The sequence below is a fragment of the Gopherus evgoodei genome, chromosome 14, assembly GCF_007399415.2.
Source record: "Gopherus evgoodei ecotype Sinaloan lineage chromosome 14, rGopEvg1_v1.p, whole genome shotgun sequence".
Classification (NCBI taxonomy): domain Eukaryota; kingdom Metazoa; phylum Chordata; order Testudines; family Testudinidae; genus Gopherus; species Gopherus evgoodei.
The window spans coordinates 14,223,456-14,249,956 of NC_044335.1; the positions used below are offsets into that span (position 1 = coordinate 14,223,456).

A 26,501-nucleotide genomic window follows, 5' to 3' on the forward strand; every position below is an offset into this window, starting at 1 on the left:
TTTACTGGCTGGCTGAGAGTCACGTCTGCCTGCAAAGTGGCTTCCCCAGGACCCCACTGAGGCGGGCTCACTGTGGGAAGCGCACGGAGGGGCAGAGAATGCTGAATGCTCCAAGGTGAGACCCAGGAGGTGAAGACGTGTGAGCTTCTTGCCCTGAACAAGTCTGCTCCAAGGGAGAGGAGGCTCCCCAAAGTCCTGACTGGCTTTGTGGGGAGCAGTTCCAGAGCATCGCCCGGTGACTCCGTGACAGAGGTCATTAAATCCAGCCCCCCTGCAAAGAGGCAAGACCAAGCAAACCTGGACCATCCCTGACAGGTGTTTGTCCAACCTGTTCTTCAAAACCCTCCAATGATGGGGGTTCCACAACCTCCCTTAGAAGTCTATTCCAGTGCTTAAGTCTACTTGGTGTTAGAAAGGTTTTCCTAATATCTAACCTAAATCTCCCTTACTGCAGATTAAGCCCATTACATCTTGTCCTACCTTCAGTAGACATAGAGAGCAATTGATCCATGTATTCTTTATAACAGCCTTTAACATATTTGAAGTCATATCTGGTCCCACTTCAGTCTCAGAATCATGCTCAGTTTTTGAAACCTTTCCTTGTAGGTCAGGTTCTTTAAGCTTTTAATCATTTTTATTACTCTTCTATGAGCACTCTCCATCTTTTCTAATGCATGCAACTCATCACATTGTTACTCATTCAGTTTGCGATTCACTATAACTCCCAGATGCTTTTCAGATTTTTGCTTCCTAAGTATAGTATTTCATACTTGTCTTCACTGAATTTCATCTTGTTGATCTCTGACCAATTCTCTGATTTCTTAACATTGTTTTGAATTCTAATCCTGTCCTCTAAAGTGCTCACAACCCCGTCCAGCTTGATACCATCCTCAAATTTTATAAACATATGCTTCACTCCATTATCCAAGTCTTAAAATTGACTAGTATTGGACCCAGGACAGACTCCTGCAGGACCCCACTAGATACACTCTCCCAGTTTGGCAGCAAACCACTGAAAACTACTTGGAGTATAGTTTTTCAATCAATTGTGCACATACCTTATAATTTTTTGTCTAGACGAGATTTCCCCACATTATGGCCATATTGTGAAACCATGCAAAAATAAAAATGAGAACCCACAAAATTTGAAAACAACATTTTTTACGTTTTCCAAAATGATTTTTTTCTTAATTTTTTTTTATTTTGAAATTTCAGCAAAATCTACAGTCAAAATTGAAACACTCTCCCTCCTTTCCAAAGAAGTTTTGAGTAAAAATATTTTGATAAAAGTTTCCAACTAACTCCACATCCCCATTTACTTGTCCAGCATCACCTAAGCTTGAAATCTAAGGAGTGAGTTTCAATAGCCAAGTGTTAACCCACAGAAAGTAGACACGTCACCAGAAATTCTGGCAGCAAAGTTTGACATATGTGTCTTGACTATGTCCCAATATCAAACCAATACGTTCTAGTCATTGTTCTGCTGTTCACTCACTGTGTTGCCCTGGACTGTCTGGGGTTTACTTTATGCATATGTAAGAAAAGGTTCACCTACCTCATAGGAGTTTTGCAGATTTTTTTTTAAATATCTAGATCTTATGCTGTGGATCTCAAAGCTCTCACAAAAGGAGGCAAGCATCATTATTCCCATTTGATAGAGGGGAAAACTAAGGCACAGAAAGATTAAGTGACTTGCCCCACGTCACTCAGCAACCCCATAGCAGAGCTGGGGATAGAACCCAAAGCTTCTGAGTTCCTGTCCAGTGCTCTTATTAACATTTGCCAGATTCTTGGAGATGCTTGGAGGAAGTGTTTGTGTGGAGGAAAAGGAAGTATGAGTAAAATTTTGTAGGAAGATGAAGGTGTACATGACATTTGGTGTAGTCTCATGCATTCCAAAAGGTTTTAAAAAGTTGCTCATCAGAAACATTTTTTAAGACTCAAGAATAAATCATCTCTGGCAGGACTGGCATGGCAGGATCCAAAAATGTAGTGAACTCATTCAAAGGCAGGAAAACGATTCCAACCTTCCCTTCAGTTTGGAGACGAATTTTAAAAGGGCACCTGGAAGCTCCCAAGAGCCCCTTGCAGCACATCACTTCAAATGTTAAGAAGCCAGTTTAAAAGCAAAATATCTCCTTGGAATTGCTGTTGATGCACAAAACAGTTGGAAGATATTTTATTGTAAAGACACCTCAATGAATGCTTCCAAACAATCAGTGGAGGGCACCTTCATTTGGTTATAATCAGCTTGATCTCTTATTATCCAGGTTGAACGACGTATAGGGCTGACAAAAGGAAAGATAGTCTTAAGGGTTATGGTAATGAAATGCAGGACATTTGGTTTCTTTCTCTGCTACAGAGTCCTTCTGAAGCCCTGGGTAAGACACTAAACCATGATCCTCCACTGAACTCCATTACAAGACTGAGGCCATAATCTCTTTTCACTTTAGCTTACCCATCCGTAAAACAGAGATAAACACTTCCTTACTTCACATAGGGATTGAATTCAGTAGGGCCAGTGAGATGTTCAGACTCTACGATGAGTGCCATAGGAACTCCTGTAAGTAAATAAATAAACCTACTGTCCAGGATGCAGATTAAAAAGAGGAGCAATGTTTTGGATTGGCATGGCGGGGAGCAGTCATTATCCAAGGCTTTATTCTACTATTCCTATCTCTCCAGAATTTAACACAGAAAAATCTAGAGATTCTGAACAACGCTTAAATCAAGTTTCTAGTTACAATTTCCCCCTTTAATAGGGACTCTTCCCTCAAAACCTAACAACCACTGTACCCAACTACTTTGTAACAGAGACCAACCTAAATCATCTGTCTCCAGCTCATTCACCTACGAACCTACGACCTCCCTGGGGAAAGATGGCCAACTATTCAGCATACCCAGAAAAAGCTAACAAATCCAGCCTTTGGTGGGTCACAGAGGGAAGCGTATTCTAGAACTAGGGACCGTTTCCAGCAAACAGAAGCTCCATCTTGTTAGTTATTAAGGGAACTCACGATGGAATGCTTCCCTGCTAATCTAAACTGTGCCAGCACCCGAAGACAGTCCTAGGCATTAAATGGGGTGAACAGTCACACTGTATGATCTGAGTCCAAGAAAACTCCAGGCTTCTGTGTAAAGCCACAGAAACTACAGGAAACAGACTCAGTACAGCTACCTTAGCTTGGTCGTAGTTTCCATCAGAACACAAGCCAGATATGTTGTTTTACTGAATCAGGCCATTAATATAGGCTGCCTGCTGGCAAGGTACAAAAAAATCAAGGACCAACTCACAAGTAGATTGGCATATAATTTGTGCTTGAATGGACTAGTTAATTGTGAATAAAGCTGTGACCATCTAGGATTGCAAATATCTGACAGCTTGTTTGATTAGGGAGAAGCTAGAGGGGAAAAGAGCTGTGTCCATGCCATTGTTAATAATTCATGGAGTGCACTAATTATCACATGGGATGCAGGCCACAAATATATTGGCACCTAATAATTATGAGTGATCAACAGGATGCATGACAATCATAGAGCATGCAAAAAGCTTTTCTTAAAGCAATGGGACAACAGCTTTATTTCAATCTCCCAAATCTAGCTACTTATAAAGGCAAATATACATTCAGGCCGCAACATTTGGCTCTCAAGTTCAACACCCTAAAGTTCAGGTGTGTTTGGATCAGAGGTTTTGTTTTAGCCAACATGGCTCAGAGCCATTTGCAAAATTCAATCAGACCTGGATTTGGATTGCTATATTGACTAAAAGAAGAGTGAACACTTTTTCAAAAGGCAAAAGCAGGACACATGCAAGGGCCTGTGACCCTAACCCTATCCCTTCTCTCCCCCCCCCCCACAAGGCCCTGCCCCCTGACCAGGCAGGAAGCCTGGGCCACTGCGGGGAGCCCGGACCCTCCACCTGCCCTGGGCCAGGTGCTGGATGCCTGAGAGCAGTTCCTGACCTGTGTCCCTGCCCCCCACCCCGGAAGCTCAGAGCCCATCTTAGTCCCCACCCTCCCCACCAGGAAAAGGCTGGCGCTGCCTCCTGAACTTTGGCCAGGCACAGAATGGTACCACAGGGAATATGGGACAAATGCTGTTCCAGAGTCATTCAGCTTCGGACTGAGACATGAACTCTGCATTTCAGGACTGTACCACCCAAATCAGGACAGGTGGTCACCCTAACTAAAAAGGCACAACCAAATAATTGACTATACTTGCAGTTCGATATTAAGAATGTTCAAGAGATCAAATAACCAAGCTCAGCCAAAGCAATACGTATAGGAAAGAAAGAGTTCATATATCATCAGTACTTCCCAGGAAGCGAACACTCGCAGTGTGTTCAGTTCACTTCACACAGAATTTACATCTTACACAGCAAGGTCATGCATTTAGGGATTAATAACAAGAAATTTAGTTATAAATTGAGGACACATCATTGGAAGTAACAGAGGAGGAGAAGGACCTCAGAGTACTGGTTGATCACAGAATGACTATGAGCCACCATGTGATGTGGCCGTTAAAAAAGCTAATGCGGTTTTAGGATGCATCAGGCGAGGTATTTCCAGCAAAGATAGGGAGGTGTTAGTACCATTATACAAGGCACTGGTGAGACCTCATCTGGAATACTGTGTGCAGTTCTGGTCTCCCATGTTTAAGAAGGATGAATTCAAACTGGGACAGGTACAAAGAAGGGGTACTAGGATGATCTGAGGAATGGAAAACCTGTCTTATGAAAAGAGACTCAAAGAGCTTGGCTTGTTTAGCCTAAACAAAAGAAGGTTGAGGGGGAATAGGATTGCTTTTTATAAATGTATCAGAGGGATAAATATTAGGGAGGGAGAGGAATTATTTAAGCTTAGTATCAATGTGGACACAAGAACAAAATGTATATAAACTCTACACTAGAATGTTTAGACTTGAAATTGGATGAAGGTTTCTAACCATTAGAGAAGTGACGTTCTGGAACAGCCTTCCAAGGGGAGTAGTGGGGGCAAAAGACATATCTGGCTTCAAGACTAAGCTTGATAAGTTTATGGAGGGGATGGTATGATGGGATAGCCTAATTCTGGCAATTAATTTGTCAACTGATCTTTGATTATCAGCAGGTAAGTGTGCCCAGTGGTCTATGATGGGATGATAGATGGGGTAGGATCTGAGTTACTACAGAGAATTCTTCGTGGGTGCTAGCTGGTGAGTCTTGCCCACATGCTCAGGGTTTAACTGATTGCCATATTTGGGGTCGGGAGGGAATTTTCCTCCAGGGCAGATTGGCAGAGGCCCTGGAGGTTTTTCGCCTTCCTCTGCAGCGTGGGGCATGGCTCACTTGCTGGTGGATTCTCTGCAGCTTGAGGACTTCAAACCACAATTTGAAGACTTCAATAACTCAGACATAGGTTAGGGGTTACAGGAGTGGGTGGGTGAGATTCTATGGCCTGCATTGTGCAAGAGGTCAGACTAGATGATCATAATGGTCCTTTCTGACCTCAAAGTCTATGAGTCTATGAGCATTGTTCACATCGCTAAGATTAACTAGCTAGCTAGCTAGTGCCAGCTTTGAGTTTGAGGCCTCCTGGAACTTTCCCCTGCTCTCATTCTGAATATTAAATTCCAAACATTAAGGAGCACAAAAATACTCTCTAATACAAAGCATTCATAAATCTTACTTTATTTCCACGTTGTACCTTGTCCATCTAGCTTTTGACAGTTTCTGTATTTCCTAGGCCAAGTGCTGAGCAATACATGTGGCAGGGGTATCATGTCTCAGCAAAAGTGATCAAGAATAAGCATAGTACAATTTAGCTTGGTGACCCAACACATACATACTTTAGTAATACCATGTGCATAGTACCTATTCAAGTGGTGTGTGTATATAAGCCTGTAGGTATTGACTAACACCTAACATTATCAGCATTCAAGGATGTTGATTTCATGGGAAAAGGGATCTAGGTTGATTTCAGACCTTTAATTAACGTTAGTACTAATATTTTCCTTATTGCAGTGTATTTCCTTAGACCAGTGGTCCCCAACCTTTTCGTCTGGCGGGCACCAGATGAAAGACCATGGCGGCGGTGAAGCATCTGCCGAAATGCCGCCTGATTTCTGCAACGTTTCGGTGGCAACGCCTCTCGATGATGCCCTTCGGCAGATGCTCCACCACTAGCCAGGACACAGGCACATTTAGATGCCCCTGTGGGCGCCATGGCACCCACGGGCACCACGTTGGGGACCCCTGCCTTAGACAATAAGGTGCCATGGACAGGACATTGGAGTGAAAGTCAAAACACTAATGCTCTTTTCTCATCTTTGCCAATCACCTGGTACATGACCTTGGACAAGTCATTTCACCTGTCTCCACCTTCCAGTCTGATAAATCCTAACAATATTTATGCTCACTGAAAGTTGCTTCAAGATCCACAGATGACAAATGTTACAGGAGAGCTAAGTATTATTAGCACACGATGAGGATAATGGTTCACTTTTAAAGTCCAATCCTGTTTCTACTGAAATCACTGGATGGTTTGCCATTAACTTCAATGGGGGCAGGAGCAGACCTCCCAAAGCAAACACCCTGCCAACTACTTCCTTTCACTTTTTTATTCTTTTCCCATTGAGACATCACAGCTGTGCAGTGAGTCATGGTTCCCCCCACACTCATATTTATGACTGACTCAAATCAAGGGAAGATATTTATTTTCATGAAATAGCAAATAACGCCATCAAGTGAGTCACAGCAAGCTGACCCTAAATAACAACATTTTGCTTTTTTAAAAGTGACAGAATTATAGTCCATTAAATCATACTAACAAGCACTTTAGCTCTGCCTCACAGCAAATAAAATCGGAATGGTAATTGAGATCATTTGGCATGAAGTACTGGACGTACTAATGGATTGTGGCACAGCTCTGTTGCCAAGCATAGCCCACAACTATCAAAATGTATTTTCTTTTTCTAGTGCTTTGATGTAATGACATAAGAGTTATAGCCCCATCTGGGCTCTAAATTACCAAAGTAATCAAAGAGCTGTTCAGGTGGAACCAAGACACACAGTAGAGCCCATGTGTGATTAAAGTGATCTTGATCCTGCATCCTATGCATATATAAAAACTCCCATGGAAATCAATAAGCCAGTGGAATCCATTGGTATTTTGGGCTTACATGGCTCAGGCTGTGGGGCTGTAAAATTGCAGTGTAGATGTTCAGGCTTGGGCTGAAGCCCGGGCTCTGGGATTCTTTCCCCTGAGAGGGTCCCAGAATATCTACAAAGCAACTTCATAGCCCCACAGCCCGAGTCCTGAAAACCTGAGTCAGCTGACACGGGCCAATGGTGGGTGTTTAATTGCAATGTAAACATATCCTATGTTTCCCAGACAGGGCCGGCTCCAGGCACCAGCTTAGCAAGCAGGTGCTTGGGGCGGCCACTCCAGAGAGGGGCGGCGTGTCCAGGTATTCGGCGGCAATTCAGTGGAGGGTCCCTCGCTCCCGCTCAGAGCGAAGGACCTCCCGCTGAATAGCCGCAGATCGTGATCATGGCTTTTTTTTTTTGGCTGCTTGGGGCGGCAAAAACCCCAAGAGCCAGCCCTGCTCCCAGAGTCTACCAGTGTGTATAAGCTGTCTATTGCTTTTAAGATGTGTTTTTTAGCTCCTGTAATGCTTTTGTTTTGATAACTTCACTTTGCTTTATGAAAGCTTCCTGGTCACTGGTAACCTAACATTGCACCCAACCTGCTAAACTGCAGGTGCTAATCTGAATTTTGACCTGCTGAAGTGATGTCAGTGAATTGCTGGAGTCCACTGCTTAGGACCCTTGCTAGGAGGGAGAAGAATGTGGGATTCCACCATGAAAAAGCTGAATGATTGAAATTTAAGTGGGGTGCCCTCATAGAGACCACGAGGGGGTCTGAGGTGCAGCTAATTTGGGAACTATTACACAAGGGTTCAGTTTTTAGGTCTCATCTGAAATATCCAGACAGTGTAAACTACATGCATCTCAAGTTAGGAGAATGAGTTGGTCCTCCCAGGACATAAATGGGGTAGTTCAGGTAGTTCCAGGGAGTTTAGGTATTTCAGGACTAGATGCTTCAGGCCTGACCCAATTTCATATAGATGGAGTTACACCAACCTAAAACCAGTTGACTTGTGTGGAGTTATTCCTGATTTACAGGCGTATGAGATTAGAATCAGGCCCATAGACTATGACATATACGCACAACACTTACTTCATTAAGAATCTTCACATCACACAACAAATCGCATTATTTGGCTAAACAGAGAGGAAAATAATAGCATGTACTTTGCCATGTGAACACAGTGTGGCAAGAAGTGCCTTTGGTTCCTATTGTACTGTAAGTGCAGTTCAGCAGCACATAAAATACAGGCATTAATTATTTCAGTACAATCAATTTGTAGCTCACTTTATCCTCTGCATCTTGCAGATGCTTTACCTAAATAAGTGAGAGCACTAAAACTAATTTTTCCTTTGCTGACAATGGAGATTGTATTGTTCCCCAGATGAACATAACATGCTAGGTAAAGGGGCAATTCATCTGCGGTAGTGAGTTACTAGGAGAGAAATGCTGCAGTCATTCTACTCATCAATTTTTAATTAAAAACAAATTATATTACTTTCAGTATAGGAAATAAAGTCAGATTCACTGACAGCCTGGTACTTCAGTGATATTTCTGACAGCATGTGATGAACTGAGGCAAAAAAAAATTACAAAATTAGTCCATCAACTCTCATAATGGATCTAAAACTATAGAAACAAAATCAAGATGTCAGACTTAGTTATCGTACTCCCTCCATCTGTTATTTCCCCAAGATGTTTCACTGGCACTGAAAGATGTATATAGCTTGCAGGTCTATAGTATATAGTTCCATTGACTTCAGTGGAGCTATGCCAACTTCCACCAGCTGAGGACCTGACCTTAGACTATATAATGGTTAGTTACACTGGCTGGTGGCTTTCCATGATAGGGAAGGATCAACTTTGCTCACAACAGAGCCTGGTTCTCTTTGGCCATTTTCTACTGTTTACTATCTCATTTGTACAAAGATGAAGTGCAAGAAGATGAAAGATTTTAATCCATTCCATTATTCTCCATCAATATTGTCCTTATTAAACATCATGCACAATCACTGATTATATATTCACTGCTGCACAGGGCACCATGAGTTACTTTGAATCCCTGAGATTAAAAGCATCATAATCAGGTGTTCTTGTTTTGGGATTTTTAAAATCAGAAAGCCTCTCCCCCAAACACTGCTAACACACACTCTCCCCCTTCATTTGGGAGTCTTTTTAGTTTATTGAGGGGGGTAGGGGATGAGGAAGAGCTCACATTTGGAATTATTGCCAATTTTACATCAAAACAATGAAAACCCAGAGAAATATGGGGGACTCAACTCAGTCTGAAACACATGCTGAAAAATACCTAGAAAAATGAGTAATTCCTATTCTTAAAACAACAACAAAAAAGCTACAAATTCCTGCTTCATTGTTAAGTATCAGAGGGTAGCCGTGTTAGTCTGGATCTGTTGCATCTGAGGAAGTGGGTATTCACCCACGAAAGCTCATGCTCCAAAACGTCTGTTAGTCTATAAGGTGCCACAGGATTCTTTGCTGCTTCATTGTTGGCTTTTAACATGTACCATAGCATAAAAGTCTTCTACACAATCCTCCATCTTTAGACATTCATAAAGAAGGTATGTTTAGATCTGCTAGATTTTAGCAGGCAAACATGGAGCTTTTTTTAGCATCTTTTGCTTATGATGTTATCATCAAAATTTTTTATCTTTCTTACAATCAGTATTTCAGATGCTACTAATGGTAACCACCACCTTACAAATTAACAGCATAACCATGCATGACATTAGGAGGCTCAAAACTAGTGACCTGGAAAAGCTATGAAATTTTAACAGAACTGGGAACTAGGTGCAACTCACCTGATTAAGGTTTTATTACACTCTGAAAACTCCTGAACTATGCAAACCTCAAATGTACCCAGGTCAAATTTTGAGTGGACATGGTCACATCCATCTAGACTCATAATTTAAGTTTCACATAGCTTCCTCTTGAAATCCTTAATTTAGTTTGGGGTAATAATTTAAAATTGAAAAATCATGTGGGTGAAAACCATGTGAAGAGAAACAGGTTCCCCTGAACTTCTGCAAACAAAAACCCTGAACAACTCACAGGGCTAGTGCTCGAGGCTGTAAACAAAATACTACCTTACTAATTTATGTCATAAAATGTAATTTAATCATCAGTTTGCAACTGTAACCCAGTGGTCAGGGTGTTGTCCTGCTCTGTCTCCAGTCCACAGATGATCTGAGACTGTTACAGCTCTCACATGGCAAGGCCACCTTCCTCTCAATGTGTGGCAATGCATGGTTTTAGTTCTGAAGGCCCCCTGTTCAATTCCCCGTTTTAGCCAAAATGGTGGCAGTCACATAATTACTGTCCTGTTAATCTCCAAATAAGTCACCCTAACAATGTCCTAGAGCAATAGTGTGCATGCCTACCCACCACCCTTTACCAAATGGAATCAACCCTGCTCAGCTGTGCCATAGGATTTATACCTCTATCCACAAAAGATTTCCTTCAGTTTAATCTTCATTCATTGTCTAGAAAAAAATTACATTAACTGTCTCATGAGGGAAGTTTGTACTCCAAATGCATTCAGAAACTTCAAATATTAAAAAAAATGTTCTGAGCAAAAAATTAATTTAACAAGCAAATTGAAAGAACTAGCAGGACTCTCATTCTGGGTGTGCCTAGAGGCAATTTCCACACCTCCTTGGAGTATCTTCTACCTTAAGGTGACTGTATGAAGCCACCACTTGCACTGCAATGCACCATCATCAGTAAGCACAAGCAATGTCCTAAAACAGCATAGGTGGATGGCCACTAGTTCATGAGTTATCACAATGTGTATGCTCATGGAGTACAACGTTACCCCAGAAATGCATTATCTATTAGCATGTATAAACTATATTTATGTCAAACAAACAAACAGCTTGCTTAGTGAAGGATACATAGTTATCACTATTGCAACCCAAGATACTCTGCCTAGAAGCAAACGTACACAGAACTACTAAAAATACAAGATACGTACCGCAAATATGTTTCACTTTGTACCCTCACATACTTTTTTGATACAGAAAAAATATTTTTCATGCTATTTCTTTTTGGGCTGAATTGTGCACATGTGCCTAGATGACATTTTCCTAAAACAGCATAGTTGGATGCCCGCTAGTTCATGAGTTATCAGAACATGTATACACTCACAGGGTACAACATTATCCATGAATATGGAAGAGGGTTAAAGGGTTGGAGGCCTCTGATTTTAGAGCACAAAGTTCTGAGTTCTATCCCTGCTGTCACTGGGACGTACTAAGTGCCGCAAAATCCCTGATAGCTGTAGATTTGTTCCAACACTTACATTTTATAATTTGCTAAAAATATGATCATTCAACAATTTAACATATTGCAGGTTGCGGTTCTTAGCTTTTCCAGCACTCATCTCCTTTGATTCAGTCTTCACATCTTAAAGTTTAAGCCATAACTATCTGGTATGAGTGTGAGGGCATGAATTTTCTTACACTATGACCCCAAACTTGCACTTTGTTCCCCATTACACAGGAGTCCACTCGCATAGAACTTGCAGGATTTGGGCCTATTTTTTGTAAGATGACAAGGACACAAAGTTCACCACACAGAACTGGTCAAAAAATTTCATTTGAAAAAAAAAATCCCCAAAAGAATCATGTCTCCCCCCGCCCGATTAAAAAGGAACTCTCTATTTGAGAAATTTTAAAGGCGTCAAAAAACGAAAACCCACAAATTTCAGTTTGATAAATGAAAATTTTCAGCTTAAAAAGTCTGTCTCCACCCACCCACCCCTTTCACATTTTTGGATTTTTCCTGAAGACCCTAAGACTTTTGATATAAAAAGTTGAGATCCATCAACTTTTTAAAATTGGAACAAAACAGTTTCCTGGCTAGCTCTAGTGCAATCTGAGAACTAAATAGCAACAACAGTGACAATTTATTTTCTAAGTGGTTCATAGTAAATTGAAATTGTTGTACAGCCCACATTTTTTAAATCTAGCATTTAGCCCGCGTGGCTGAGATTTGTTGGTAAATTCCAGGTTCAATATGGTCATTAGCACATGCTAAAAATACACATCTGTCAGTTTTTAGGTGACATTTTTGTGTTGCTTTATAAGATGACATTAGCCTCTCAGTACCATGCAAGTCTGATAAAAGAAGAATCTGTAATCCTGTGGGTAACACATCAATCTAGTTAAACAGTCCAGAAGCCTGGGGAACTCCTCCTCCTTTTGAATCTTTAATCAATCCGGAAACATCTGGCATTCAGAGCATTTCATGTTACTCTACTTTATTATACAAATACTTCCTAGAAATTAGCTATAAGTAAGTGACAGACAGTTAAGAAAATCAGCTTTCCCTCTCCCCACCCTCATCTCACTCGAAAACCAAATTCCCAGAACAGAATTTGAGTGCAGATCCACAATTCTTTAAACCTAGGCAGTAGTCACAACAATGAAAAGGGTGGCTGCAGGTTTCTGGGAGAGGAATCTGGTCCACTTTTTTTGACAAAGGGAAAGTACAGCCATGCATGGATCCAATTTAGTCCTCAGTGAACTTGTCTGCACTAGGAGCAAAAAAATTCCCATTGTTGCATCTCCACCAGTGACTGCAGTAGTGGAAGATGTTGTGTAGACAAAAGCTATTGCAACCACTAGCATTTTTAACACTGGGACATTATTGGGAGCCAGGATGTCCCAGGACACTGGAAGCCAGGATTTCATTCAATGTTTGTTTTGGCTAGTTCTGATCCAGATTAGGGGACATGATGATTAAGATAATTGCACCAGAGGAGCCTCTTTTACTCTAGTGTTATCGCTGATGGAGCTGAAACAATGGGAATTTTTTTGCCCACCTCTCTCCCTGGCAAAAAATAAAACAAAATGGCCTACATTTTCTACAGAGCCAAGTACCCAACAGCTCCCACCAAGGCATCTAAGTGTTTACCGTCTACCCAGTCCCCTTTGTTCTCAATTAGAGTTGCTGGGCACTGAGTCTTTTGAAGATCTAACCTCTTCATTAGCAAATCAAGCTTTTGAAAATGTTGAGCATCCACACTTGAGCCAGGATTTTTCAAAAGCTCAGCTTCCCCTTAGGCACCCAAATGAAGTGGCCAGATTTTCCAAGAGCATTCAACACCCAGCAGCTCCTACAGACAAGAATGGGAGCTACAGAATGCTGACTTCCTTTGAAGGCCAAGCCACTTGTACATTTAGATGCCCGAGGGCTGTGTTCAAAGTGTCTACACAAGGCCAGCCTTGTAATTGGAACTGTATGTAATTCATTTTGAAGTTTCCCTAAACTGTAAAACCTATTTGGGAAGTTAATTTTTGGATCTGAAGCACAAACTATACAACTGATATTTTAGAAGTGGACTAAACATTGGGGCTGTTCCTTCCGCAAGAACAGTTATCAGTATTCATCTCTATGAACTAGTGTCTAGATATCACAGTTAGTAAGTCACACATGAAGCCAGCTGATTGCTTATAACTGTAGTTTGTAGGGCAATCCCACCTCTGAACTGGCTAACTCAATACTCTAATTCAGAAAGGCAGAGACATGGGAGGAGACCTATGGAGGTTAGAAACCTAAATACTTCTGAGGATCTCAGCCAGACTCCCAAAGAAGGATCCACTTTCTAACTCTATGGAAGGTGGATGTTTCTTCACACAGCAAAGGCATCCCATCAGCAGATGGGACTACAGCTGTGAGATGCAAACAGAATATGGTGATTCTGGATTTAATCATTACAAATACTGACAGACAGGTTCTCAGTAACTGTGAGAACATCTCAGTGAATGGCCTAGCAAGTTCAGAGCTGGTTGATTTGACAAGACTCAGGACAAACTTCCGGTGAGCAGTCGGGAAGAAGGTGTGATCAAGGTAAATACTGGTGCCAAGACATAGCTACAAGACGCAGATTGCGTTCCTATTGTTTGACAAACCCCACATTAAGGGAATAAGCAGCTGGTTTTCTTGTGTGCCGTGTCTTGGCATATCACAGGATGAAGTATACCAGTACACAAGTTAGTTAGTGTAGATCCTCGGCTGCTGTAAGGTATCATAGCTCCATTGGATTTAATGGAGTTATGACAGTTTATGATACTTGATGATTTGCCCTGTAATCTCCATATACTCATTTGATACAATGCAAAAAATAATTTTATAAAATCAGATATTAGATATATTACAGTAGTAGTTTTCTTTATAGTTATCCATTGGTTTTAAAAATGCTACATATTATTTTCAATTGCAGGATGTTCTTTGGCTTGCAACCATACCATGTAGCTGATTACTGAACTGTATATATTTTTCAGCAAAAATCTCTTCTCTTGTAGACATTAAAGAAACATTACAAAGCAAATGCATTAGGCCGAATGGCAAAGATGACCAAAAAATTTAGAATGGCAAGTGATTCAGACACAATTGTCTGTGTATATACTGCCATAGAATTGAATTAATATATGTTTGGCCTCAAGATATGAGAGACAGTCAAAGCTGATTTAAATAACTAGGCTTTTTCTCATAATCAAATTTAATCTCTAATACATCCTCATCTAACATATGGGCATTATCTTGCATATGAAAGTGCTCTACAGTATTTCCCATGATATTTAAAGAAGATTAATAATTTTTACTTCATCTCTAGTGACAACTAGTATTTAAGCTGGGCGAGTTTTCCTTCATTATTATACTGTAAATCAAGCGAGTCTAGAGTTGTCTCAGAATACGGTAAGTTTAATAATCTCACAACATTCAGGGAAGTACACAATCTGAATTTACAAGTTACACATGCATCCACCAGCAGCCAACATAAGTAGTCTCTCAGGGTCATGAAGCAGCTGTTAAAAGTAGAATGAAAATAGGGTATCTTCATTAGTGGATATAGTCTTGTCCAGTGATTAAAGGCAAAGGGAAACCAATGGCAATAGCCAAAGCAAACACTCAACCCAACACCCAAATGTATATCAATTCTGATATTTCATGATGCTAATGTGAATCTTGAACAAAGGAGTCTTTGGGCTAGCTTCTTGAGCAGCACAGATGCCCTAATAAGGCAGTTGGAAATTCCCTAGTACAGTGAAAATCCTGGAGGGACATAAAACCGACTTAGCTAGCTCTACACCACCTACTCCCTGCCCCCCCAGAAACAAAGTTCATCTTGTTATCCAGCAATCCTTACAGAAGTGCTCCTGCCACCTTAACATCAAGTGTTCTGGACCCCAGCCAACACCTGCATTAGGGGAGCAGAAAAGTGGCTTACAGCCACTTCTCCCACCCCACTCCCACACTGAGTAGAGTTTGACATAAGGACTTGGCCTTTGCTGTCTATTACAGTCCTATCTTAGAGAATTACACTGCGGTCTATCACTGCTATACCTGAGCACCTTCCATGTTAAAAAAAAAGTCAATGGCAATAAGGTCCTAACCATTATTAATATTTAAAAGATTACTTTTAATATTTCAAAAAGAGTTGAGCCATTGGTCAGCTCTACTGCCAGTCAAAAAAACCTGAAAAGTTCTCATTACATTTTTTTCTGGTTTGGCTTATTCAGTGGCAAGACAGAAATCTTTTTTTTTCAGAAGGATAAATGACAGGGCAAGATCAGTTTCAGTGTAACCTGACTGGCATGTCCTGTATTTCTCATGTCTCCCAAGTACAAGAGGAATCTTATTTCACAAAGATCTGCTTTTGTCATGGTCAGTTATTTATATTACATGCCAGACTTTATGGACTGCTGGTCCAATCTGATCTGGTAATTTGAATGTACATCTCCAGGCAGTAGGATGACCATCTGCCTTTCAAGAAGTAAAGGACCACAAGGCCTTATTTAATGAGACAGCATCCCACTGTGACACTGCACCCCATATTCTTCATAGTGATATTATGATATGATTATTGAATAATTATGATGTAGTTTATGCAAGATAAGTCATGTGAGCTGTCATTGGAAAAGTTATGGTTTGCTGAGTATGATTATCCTATTTGTATGCATGTATAATTTTTTGTATCTGTACTTCAAATGTAGTTACACTTGGGTAACATCCACTATATAGAGGGTGTGGAAGGGCCTATTCAGAGAAATGGGCCATTTGAAAGAATAATAGGCCCTAGGAGAAGTTTATCTCCCATCTAGTGAGTCTTCCTGAGAACACTACAGACAACCTGAGAGTGATGGCTGCTATGTCTAGACAAGGACACGTGAACAGGCCACATGATGCTGGACTCCATTTTGAGAGGTCAGTATTTTTCCACAGATTAGTCTGGGAACCAATCTTGGGAACAAAGAGTTCTCGCCATAGGCAAAAGCTATATAAGGCAGGGAGTGACATCATCTGTGGTTCTTCAATCCCCACCCATGAAGATTCATGGAAACACCTGAGGAACAAAGACTGAACTGCGGGAAGTGCTGGACCTAGGCTAAAGGGATTTCTAGCCTGTGAATGAACACATGAGAAATCCAAGCTGTAAAGCTAATGCAGCTTGTGCCGTAAGAATCTGCAGCCTGCTTGTATCACTTCCCAGGGTGAGAATCTAGTATATTAAGCTTAGGTTGTGTTTTTGTTTACATCTCTACCTTGATATAACGCTGTCCTCGGGAGCCAAAAAATCTTACCGCGTTATAGGTGAAACCGTGTTATATTGAACTTGCTTTGATACGCCAGAGTATGCAGCCCCCTGGAGCACTGCTTTACGACGTTATATCCGAATTCATGTTATATCGGGTCACATTATATAAAGGTAAAGGTGTATTTGCTAAGTAATCTGCTTTGATCTGTTTGCTATCCCTTATAATCACTTAAGATCTATCATTCGGAGTTAATAAACTTATTTTTGTTTTAATCTAAACCAGTGTGCTTTGACTGGAGTGCTTGGGGGAAATCTCTGCCTGGTTATCACAAGTGTGCATTGTTCTCTTCACATTGGGAGAGAGGCAGACCGGGTATTAAATCCATACACTGGCCAGATTTGACCAGTGCAGGACGGTACTGCTCTGGGGTCCTAAGCTGGTGGTTAGAGAGCCTGCATGTAACTGCAGCTGGTGGTGTCCCTACCTGTATGACTGCTGGTGAAAGTGCAGGCCAGAGGGCTTTGCAGCTTATCACAGTAGTACGGTGTGAAAGGGAGCCCAGGCTGGTGGGTCGGGGGCTCAGTAGTACCCCAGTTTCAGGTTGCACCCCAGGGGGAACCCGTCACACCCACAATATTTTATTTTGGATTAAAAAGATCCACACATTTTATACCGTGACACAAATGTATGATTGTTGCTTGCAAACATTGCTTTAATCAGCTCAAATGCTTTTGATTAGTTGTATATTAATCACAGAGAATCACACAACAGACTGTAAACAGGAACCGGAGTTCTGCTCCATTACTGGGGCTTGTAAGTACTACCACAATACAAAGGAACAACTGCTGTCCATTAACACAGAACAGGTGATCAGTGGAATGAAATGAATCTTAAAATATTGCATACTAAAAAATTACCAGCAGTACAATCCAGCTGCAACCCCTTGTGTATTTCAATTTTACTGGAAAGTGAGATGAAAGTATGTCATCGTTTAGAGGACTTTTTTTTGTAAGGATGAAAAGACTCTGGGAGATGAGAATGTTGTGTTTTCTTAGGAATACATTATGCTCTGCAGAGGAAGCATGTGATAAAAATGTTGCTATGGGAACTATGCTTTATTACATAAATGTAAATTGTCAGGTTTTAGATAATGTAAAAAACCGTAAATGACCCAAATTAGATTTCAAGTTATACACTGGCTTTCCAGAATTTTGTCCTCTGATTCGCTTTCTGAATAAATGGTTTGCTTTCAAACAAAATTACTTGAACAAGCTTTAAGAACCACACACACACAAGCATCAGCTTCACCCCACTCTCATAGAAATGTCAGAATTTAAGAGAAGTTGTACAGTCTGCTCCCATTTTTCCTCAGGATGGAATTAGCCCAGATTTACACTGGAGAAAGTAGGCGCAGAATATGGCCTGAAGAGCCGATTCACTGATTAAACACATGCCAGGTTTCTTGGAGAAAAACATTAGACCCATTCTCTATCGTCTCTCTCACCACAGAGTGATGGAATCCTTCCCACTTTGGAATGAGCCCTCAGACAGCGGTTCACAAAACAAGGATGTTTTCCCCACTAAAGTTTTAGTGAGAAAAATCCCGTATTGAAAGTTTTATTTGTGGTTTTAAAATTGTCTCCCTGCCCCACCACCACACACTTACAATTCCCCCACCTTCTCCCACTTAGAAAACAATCATAAAGTGGAATTAACACCACAATTTAAACAACAGTTTTCCCCCCTGAAGTTTTGTTTCAAAATAAATCAATTCAGAAAACAACACACACACACACACACACAAAATAGAAGTTTCTCCATGAAAAATACTGATGTTTTCAGCTAAACCCTCTTTTGCTGTACAAATATTTCAGACAATTTTAAGCCAGCTTTATTTCTGAGGAATTTCACCAGTATTTGCTCACCTCCCACTCCTCCCTGCCCCTCAGCCTTCACAGGGCTCAATAAAACCAGCACCAGCCTCTGCTAAGGCAAACTGAATGAGAGTCTTACTTTAGCCAGCAAGATTCACCAAGATGGAAAGCTGAAGTAACTTGTTCAAGACCACAGACTCAGCGTCCGAGTCAGGATTCGAACACAGTAGCACCAGACAACTCAACCCTGTATCAATAAAAATAGCACTTGTAACTTACTATTGTGAAGATGAAAGCAAGAAGATGTGTCACTACACATCTACTTATGTATTTTACGTCTCCAATCTAAATGTATCTAACTCCAGAATACATCAGGAAAATACACCTGTAGTCCAACACACCAAGCTAGAAATCACCAAAATAAAGTGAGACTGAATAATATTGGTGTGTAACTACCCACTTCCAAATTAGCTTAATCACTGCTGTCAACAAAGCATGCTTGAGTGAACTGCAAGACCTATATCATAACCATAAATATATGGAAAGAAGAGACGAGGCCCTTTTATTCATCTAGATTCTGTCTCTCTCTAAAATAAGGCAAACTAAGGCCACAATCCAATTGATAGTTGGGCACATGAGTAGCCACACTGAACTTAATGCAACTTCCCACAAAGTGTGCCAAGTTACTCATGGACCAGATTTTCAAAGAGCTCAGCTCTTGTGTAGGCACCTAAATGATATGGAAGTGAAAATCTGGGCTCAGTTGCGAGTACTGAGCAGCTTGTATTTCCCATTTTCACTATGATAAGGTTAGAGGAGCTGCCCGCTGCATCCCATAATATATGGAAAGTGATAATTTGATGTACTGTATCCCCATCTAGGAGGGAGGTTTGTCCTGTGGTCAAGACACTAGCCCAGATGTCTCAAGACCTGGGTCCAACTCCCTGCTTCCACCACAGACCTCCTGCATGACCTGCCTCCATGACTGCTCTGAATCAGTGTCCTAACCATCAGGATATTGGCAGGGGGTGAGGTTCTCTCTCTCAACCACAGAAAGAAAGGTCTCCGTTTTGGCTGCTGAAGCATGAGCTATCTGACCTGGCATAGGCACCTGACTCCAGGAGAAGATCCTGAGCAAAGAAAGGTCCCAGTCTTGTGCATAAGCCTCTCTCTCTTCAGTATTTCCCTTCTAGCTACCTGCTTAGGCTCCCGACTCAGGTTGCTGACTTTTGAGGTTCCCTTCCTTAGGTGCCCAACTCTTCCCAAGCATTGTATGGGGAGCCTGGGCACCTAACACAGAGCTGTGCGTTTCACTAGACATCAAGCTGCCTATGGGTTAGGAGTTGCAATGCAGAGCAGAGTTACACTTAAGTGCCTTTGAGGATCTAGGCCTATGTTCCCCATCTGTAAGATGGTATCGTATTGGTATAAAATAGCACTTTCTTCCCCACATGGGTGTTTTGAGGATAAAAATCATCCCAGATTGTGAGGTGCACAGATACTACATTAATGGGGGTCATAGGTACCTAAAACAGACAGCTCCAGGAGTCAATACAACTCATTGAAAGCTTTGGCTGAAGCAGAATTATGCTGATACATATGTGTTGGTTCAGAGCGACAAGTGGGTGTGGTACTGATCTTTAATCTCTGCAGCAGTCTACATGAGCTGGTCTTATATTTAAGTACTTACGTTAATTATAATTACTTCAAGTATTACTAGAACGAAGTGGAATCAGAAATCTTGGCACTGGAGAGCTGAGACAGTTACAGCAAATGCAAGTGGTAAAAAATCTGAAGCCCGGTTATTTCTAGCGTTAGCAGTCTGAACTAGTAGTAGAGAGAATATTACACACTGCAAAATTACTCATTGGGGCTTCAGTGGAGTTTGAAGGTGGGTCCTCAGCAGGGCTGGCTCTATGCATTTTGCTGCCCTAAGCACAGCAGTCAGTCGGCTTTCAGCAGTGCGCCTGCAGGAGGTCTGCTGGTCCTGCGGCTTCAACATACCTGCCGCCAAATTGCCGCCAAAGCTGTGGGACCGGCGGACCTCCCGCAGGCATGCTACCAAAGGCTCCCTGACTTCCACCCCCACAGCCACCAGCAGGCTGCCCTAGGCACACGCTTGGTGAGCTGGTGCCTGGAGCCACCCCTGGTCCTCAGTTCCTCAGCACAGCTCTTGGTCACTTGAGCTAAAGGAGTAACCCGCTTATTTGGTAGCTGTAACAAGCCTATTACCTATGCCCTATTGGGTTGAAATGTCAGTGGTTTAGCAAGAGTATAATTTAGGTCCAAATGTGGGTGTTTGACTTAGAGTCTAGGTCACTGTCCAGATTTTGGTCCTGTTCAACTTTTGACTCTTTCAAATTATAAGTGCACTCTCCACACCATGTTTGTCCTGTTTTAGATCAACTGGTGACAGTAAACTGCAAAGTTCTTTACCTCGGTTAATTATAAACAATACTTGGAACAAAAGGCAATCAGATTAAGTGAAGGAGAGAACCTTTTAAAAAGAAATTAATTCCAATTCTATGGATCTTAACTAAATAAACCAATGAGAGAAAAATTTCAGTCTACATACTACAGGGACTGAGAGTACTCTTCCATAAAGAGTGAGGCAGCTGCAAGGTTTTACACAGCGATAAGTTAAGTTCCACATTGTCTTACTAACACTAAACCACTGACTGGGCTTGCTTACATGCCCATCCACCTTCTCCGGCACCCCTTTTACAGTTATCTGCTGTTTGGAAGTTTGGTCTGTTTATTTATCTATTGTGAACTGCATGGTATACTCCTTGTTTGTTTCAATGGGAAATTATACACACGGTATTCATTTTCCTCTGTTTTACGAGTGTTTTTCCCCTCCCCAGTATTGATAAATACAATAAAAGTTACCCATAATAAAGGTCTGGATGCATGGCTGTCATGGAGTTCTACCTGAGATATATTAAGCCCAATAAGTCTATCAGAGAATGCCCAAAATTAAATCCTTCTCTTCGAAGGGTCACGCCTACTGTATATATTATACATATACTTGGCAGAATTAGATTTTTAATAATTTCAATGGATAATACATATATTTATTTTGGAACTTTTTTTTTGTCAACAATTTAAATTTTCTGCAGTTGGGGGGAAATTAGGGGGGTGAGAAGGTGTCAGTTTTTGTTTTTTTATGACAGTAGATGTTGAAATTCAAAAAGTTAAAGCTTTATCACTGGTAAAGCACAAACTGATATCACATATCAAAATCTACAAAGTAAATATCCTTAAATCAAATTAATAAGCTCTTAAGCAGTAGTTGTCTTACTTTGCAACCTGTACATTTCAATTATTGATATAAATATTTTTATTAGTTTGTGTGTGTACAGTGAATCAATGTTTACCAACATTTATTGATAAAAAGCTAACCCTTCCCAGACTAATTATACAGATTGTGCAGATTCCATCAACATGAGGAAATTACAAGCAGTATCATATTTTAGCTGTCAGAAGACTGAGCTGTACAAACTCCATGCACCACTTATGGAAAGTTCTCCTTTTATACTTCCATGAGTGCCTGTTTTTCTGTAACACTGTTTATATACCAAGTAAATATAGATCAAAAAAATCATAACTGTAATAAACATGCAAAAACTTTTAGATATCTGCAGAATCTTTCACATAAATTCCCATGTGATAAACCTCCGTGTAAGCTTCAAATTATGAATCATTAGGAGTCACTGGATTAATAATGCAAGGGCTATTCGTGTTGGTATGCAACAAAAACCAGAAGGCATTCTAAACTTCTCATAACAAAAAGGGTAAGTACATCCAAAAGAAAAATCTATTCTGAGAACCCTCCCACTCCCTACCTTGAACTACCTTCTAACTAGGTTGCATATTTTATACAATAAGAATCATGCTTTGCAGCCTGAAAGGCTGATTAACTGCAGCTTTTAGGTAGCTGCTATGCTTTGATACCCAGAAGAGAGACAGCAGCACTGTATTCTCAATAATGCTAATGGAAATAAATCACATGACAGGAAAATGAAAGCCAAAAGATGTTTCATAAGGAATTGGCCAGCTTACATTATATGTATCACACCTTCATGTAAATCCATAAACATTTCACAATAGTAACCAAATACATATTTGCAAAAGAAAAGGAAGTGGCAGACAGAAGAAAAAAATATCAGAAAGTATAAATCTATTGTGCACCCCCCCCCCACTCAGTGCAGAGAGTTTTAGAATGTTTTAAGACTAGTACAAATCTCCCTCCTCTCCCCAACACACCTGAGCTTTTAAATCACAAATGCCAACTTTTAATGGGCAGATGATCAGTCATAGGAATATCCAGTGTGGCATCAGAGCAGCTGCAATTGCAAATCCAGGTGAGATGAATGGTTTTGACAGCCACAAATGCTACTGAGTTCAAAAGGCACAAGTTTGCATTGCAGGAAGTAAGGTCTTGTCTACATGGGGACATTCAGAAAAATGAATCCTGATTAACTAAGGGGATGAATTTAAAGTGGCTTTAGTAAACCCATGTGTGGATGCTCTCTCTCAGAACTAAAGCAGCCTTAATGATTAATAAACTGAATTAAGGCCACTTTAATTCTGAGTAAGAGCATCCACACAAGGGTTTAATGGGAGTTAACTAATCCACTAAATTCACACCTTTACATAATTAGGATTAATTTTCCTGAGTTTCTCCCTGTATACAAGCTCTAAAAATCAGTCACACAGGCCTTCCAATGGCATCCTAGAGAAAGTTTTAGTTAACACCCCTCCACATATGTCACTGCTCCCTGCTCCCAGTGATTCTCAACAACTCCCCAAAACACACATCTGTTTTAAAAGAAGTCACCAAAAGCCAACCCCACCCTACATTTCAGAAGCTATCTTCCCAGTTCAGATTCTTTTATAGCTGCATGTTACTGTCAGACTCTGAGCCACCGTCCCTGCTACCAAAAGGCTTGCAGCTCCACTGCAAAGTTAAGTGAACTAGAGCCCTTTGGCAATAGAGATCTTGCTTGTGTTCCTAAGCAGGACAGAGTCCAAGTTCTGATCTGCCCTTTCCCCAGACCCAAAGTGCAGCTGTTCAGAGAGCAGCCTATTGCGCTGCACCTCAAGCCGTTCCTATATTTGTGGTGTGCAGATGACACAGCAGCGATCTGAATTGGGGGCTGCAGGGAACAGACGTTTCCCAAGCTCATACTTTACAGAAAGAAAAGGCAACATCCTCTCCCCCCACCCCCACCCCGCCCGGCCCCCTAGACAGCCACCGAGCAGTTTGCAAAAGAAATAACAATCGGAGCCCTCGCGCGTCCTGCCTCTAGCCCCGGCCAACAAGAATGCTAACTAATGTCACACGGAACAACCAAGCAGAAAGGGAAAGCACAAATACTTACACCTAAACGTCTGCTCCTAATCTTTACATACCCTTGCTTCACTATGTCATTAAAATTGGCAGCCATCCTTTGTTGGGGGAGGAGCCGCTCGCCCAAGGTGAATCCAGTCGGTAGCTGAAATGATTCACATCACTTGGAATAATCCTCCTGACCCAGAAACTCAGCGGCCAGAGTTTTAATCCACTCAGGAGAGGGGGGAAGAGGCTAGAGGACCCTTCTGCATCAGCTGACAGCGCTCCAGCTCAGCTCAGCCCAGCTCCGCTCCTCTTGCGGAACAGCGGGATCCGCCCTCTGCCTTCCTCCCCACCGGGGCAGAAAGCCCCCCGGCCAGCCCAGCTAGCAGAGGCTGCACCTGGAGAAGCAGCAGTCCTGGCTGTACGCAGGGGGACGCACGGGAAAGTTGTGGGGAGGATCCCAGGGAGAATTATGTTCGGTGCAAGAGAGACAATGAGAGCAGGGGTGAGAGAGCCTGGTGGAATAGGGCTGGCTGGAAAACGTTGCTGCTTTGTGAGTTGTTTTCTTTCTCCCGTTCCCTACATATTCTGCCCGGCCCCTTTAAATACAAACACACACTCTGGACTGACTTAGCTTTCCTGGCTGTTCTTTTTAGGCCTCCTTTTTATTTCTTCACTACCTACCTTCACCCTTATTAAGTCTATTTCTAAGCTGTCCCAGTTTCTTCCCCTCTTTCACCATCATCTCAGTCGTGTTCACCCCTTCTCATTACCCATGTTTCAGTCTCTCTTTCCCCCTTTTATAGGGCTGAGCATAGGGTTGCCACCTGTCCGGGTTTTACCTGGACTGTCTGGTTTCTGGGTGCTGTGTCTCGGTGCCCTAATTAGGGTTGCCCAGTTTTTGACTGGAAAGTTCGGTCGAAAAGGGAACCCTGGCAGTGTCCAGTGGGATGTACTGACCAGCCACCAAAAGTCCGGTTACTGTGGGGTGGGAGGGTAGGGTGACTAGACAGCAAATGTGAAAAAATGGGACAGGGCGTAGGGGCTAATACGAGCCTATATAAGAAAAAGATCTGAAAATCTGGACATCTGGTCAGCCTACGGTGGGGAGGCACTGGGTGATTGACTCATGCCAGCTCCTGCTCAGCCAGGGCCACCTTCTACCTGCAAGCAGGCTCCTTGTCAGGCTGTATCAGCTCCCATCCCAGCCCCGAAGCAGAGAGAGTCCTGCTGAGGAGTAGGGGTGGAGATGATCCAGGGAGTGGGGGAGAGAAGCAAGTGGCGGGGGCAGGGCCTTGCGAGGAAGAGGTGGAGAAGGGGGCAGAGTGGGGGTGTAAACCTATAGCACTTTGACCACTTGGAACAAGCAACTTTAGTTAAAAGTTCTGGAGCATGCTTTGACATACAGCTGTTTGAAACAGATCATAGTATGTCAAAGCATGCTAGAGAACTTTTCATGCTCAGTATCAGGGTCCACAGGTCAACATGGTGCACAGCAAGCTAGTCCTCTGTATCATCATACTCTGACATGCCACACATTAAGCCACAGACAAGCCTGCTCTCCCCACACCACGGTAAGTGGGAGCAAAAAAAAAAGTGCACATCACCCTTAAAACCACTGAAAGTGATACTGTCCTACAATATTTCAGCATCTATATACAATTCCGAGTAGAAGCTGACATGCGATTTTGGGGCCTGATTTAAAGTCCATTGGAGACAACAAAAAGACTTGGATCAGGCTCTTAGCCTCGTTTTTATTTAATTTATTTTTGTGTGTGTGTGTGTGTGTGTGTGTGTGCTGTACCAAGTTTAAGATCCACGTAAGAAAGGACCAGTGCTCAGTAACAGGGGCTGTCCAGCAATTCTCAGGACAGGTGGTGGTGACCTGTGGTTTTCTGCAGGAAGGTGCATTTCCCAAAAAGTTTCTTGGCTGCCTCAACAAGCATCAACTGGCACCACTCCAGACTCTGACTGAAAGTAACCTGAGCGCTGGCCCTGTGGAAGTGGTAGAAATGTCACACAGACATATGACACTTTTACTCTGGCAATGTGTGGCTGTCCCAATGAAAAAAAACTTGGCTGGCACTGGGCAGCATGCTGCAGCTGGTGGATAGTCATTGTTTTCAGATGTTTGCAAGCACTGCTGAGCATAACAATGAAACCAGGAAAGGGAGAACTCCAGGCACCCCCACCATCACTGTTGAAATGACTTGTTCATTCACCCCATTGCTGGGGAAGGAATTGCTCACTGTGTAAAACTGGACATCCTAAAAAATGCATCTTTACTACCTGTTAACAGTTCTAAACACAGGCACCCATTGTCTGGGTAGGAGGATACTCAAATACCTGTCCCTTTTACACGGAGACTGCCAGATTACTGCAATGACATCCTTCTTATAGAGGAGCTGGGCAGATGGCTACAAGGCAGATCAGAAAAGAGTCACTGAAAACCAGAGATCAACAGTAAATGTGGAATGTACCTTCTAGGTATGTAACTAAATTCTTCAGGCAGGGATTGCTTTTTTTATGTCTATTGTACAGACCTAAGCATAATGTTGGCATCAAACCAGCAACAAGTTGGCCAGTCACATAAGGTTTTATA

The 26,501-nt window shown here is 41.9% G+C and overlaps 1 protein-coding gene across 5 annotated transcripts in view; it reads right to left on the bottom strand.

Annotated features, from left to right (window-relative positions):
* Nucleotides 1–24,435, bottom strand: part of DOK5 (docking protein 5) — an 89,463-nt gene extending 65,028 nt beyond the window's left edge. For 2 of the 5 annotated variants that reach the window (XR_003996551.1, XR_003996550.1), the window contains exon 1: nucleotides 23,946–24,435. Coding sequence is in view for 3 of the 5 variants with exons in the window: in XM_030533632.1 (XP_030389492.1) it covers nucleotides 23,946–24,011 (66 nt within the window). In the remaining 2 variants the exon portion in view is untranslated. The remainder of the gene's footprint in view (nucleotides 1–23,945) is intronic. The other 3 variants (XM_030533632.1, XM_030533630.1, XM_030533631.1) reach the window with 3 other exon arrangements.
* Between the last annotated feature and the right edge of the window lie 2,066 nt (nucleotides 24,436–26,501).